General features: G+C 65.3%; 1 protein-coding gene across 1 annotated transcript in view; it reads left to right on the top strand.

The window, feature by feature from the left end:
- The window catches only part of EMH_0004730 (uncharacterized protein), a gene marked incomplete at both ends in the record, with an annotated part of 7,620 nt that overhangs the window by 923 nt on the left and 6,086 nt on the right, over nucleotides 1-611 (top strand). The window contains 2 exons of the mRNA XM_013496906.1: nucleotides 3-52; nucleotides 130-502. Coding sequence (XP_013352360.1) covers nucleotides 3-52; nucleotides 130-502 — 423 coding nt within the window. The remainder of the gene's footprint in view (nucleotides 1-2; nucleotides 53-129; nucleotides 503-611) is intronic.

Below are 611 nucleotides of genomic sequence, written 5' to 3'. Positions count from 1 at the left end.
AGCAGCAGCAGCAGCAGCAGCAGCAGTAGCAGGAGCCCGGTGGCTGCTGCAGGTGTCCGGGGGCCGCAGCAGCAGCAACAGCAGCAGCAGCGGCTGCCGTTAGGAAAGGCCTCCCCGTCCTCACTGCAGGGGACGGGGGGGCCCACACCGCATACCCTTGCTGCGGGTTTCTTCGCTCCTTCTTCTGCTCCCCCCAAAGACGACACGCCAGCAGCAGCTTCTTCTGTCTTCACAAGGAACCTGGCGCAGCAGCAGCAGCAGCAGCAGCAGCAGCAGGACGCGCAGCGACAGCAGCAGCAGCAGCAGCCGCAGCCGCAGCAACAACCTTCGCAGCAACAACCGTCGCAGCAGCAGCAGCCGCAGCAACAACCGCAGCAGCAGCAGCAGCAGCAGCGTCGGCTAAGTTTGTGGGGATTGAAGCGCGTAGGGGGTGCAGCTGGAGGCGGAGGAGGGGGCTCAACAACAGCAGCAGCAGCAGCCACAGCACCAGCAGCAGCAAGGGGTGAGGACACCAGCAAGGCCCGCACTGACACGCCTGCTGTCTCAGGCTCAGCCTCTGTCTCCTCTGCTGCTCCCCCTGCTAGAGATGCAGCAGCAGCAGCAGCAGCAGC

The sequence above is a fragment of the Eimeria mitis genome, genomic scaffold (genome assembly GCF_000499745.2).
Source record: "Eimeria mitis Houghton genomic scaffold, Emh_scaff237, whole genome shotgun sequence".
NCBI classification, from domain to species: domain Eukaryota; phylum Apicomplexa; class Conoidasida; order Eucoccidiorida; family Eimeriidae; genus Eimeria; species Eimeria mitis.
The sequence above is the reverse complement of the archived record's forward strand: the minus strand, read 5'-3'. Positions and strand labels throughout refer to the sequence as shown.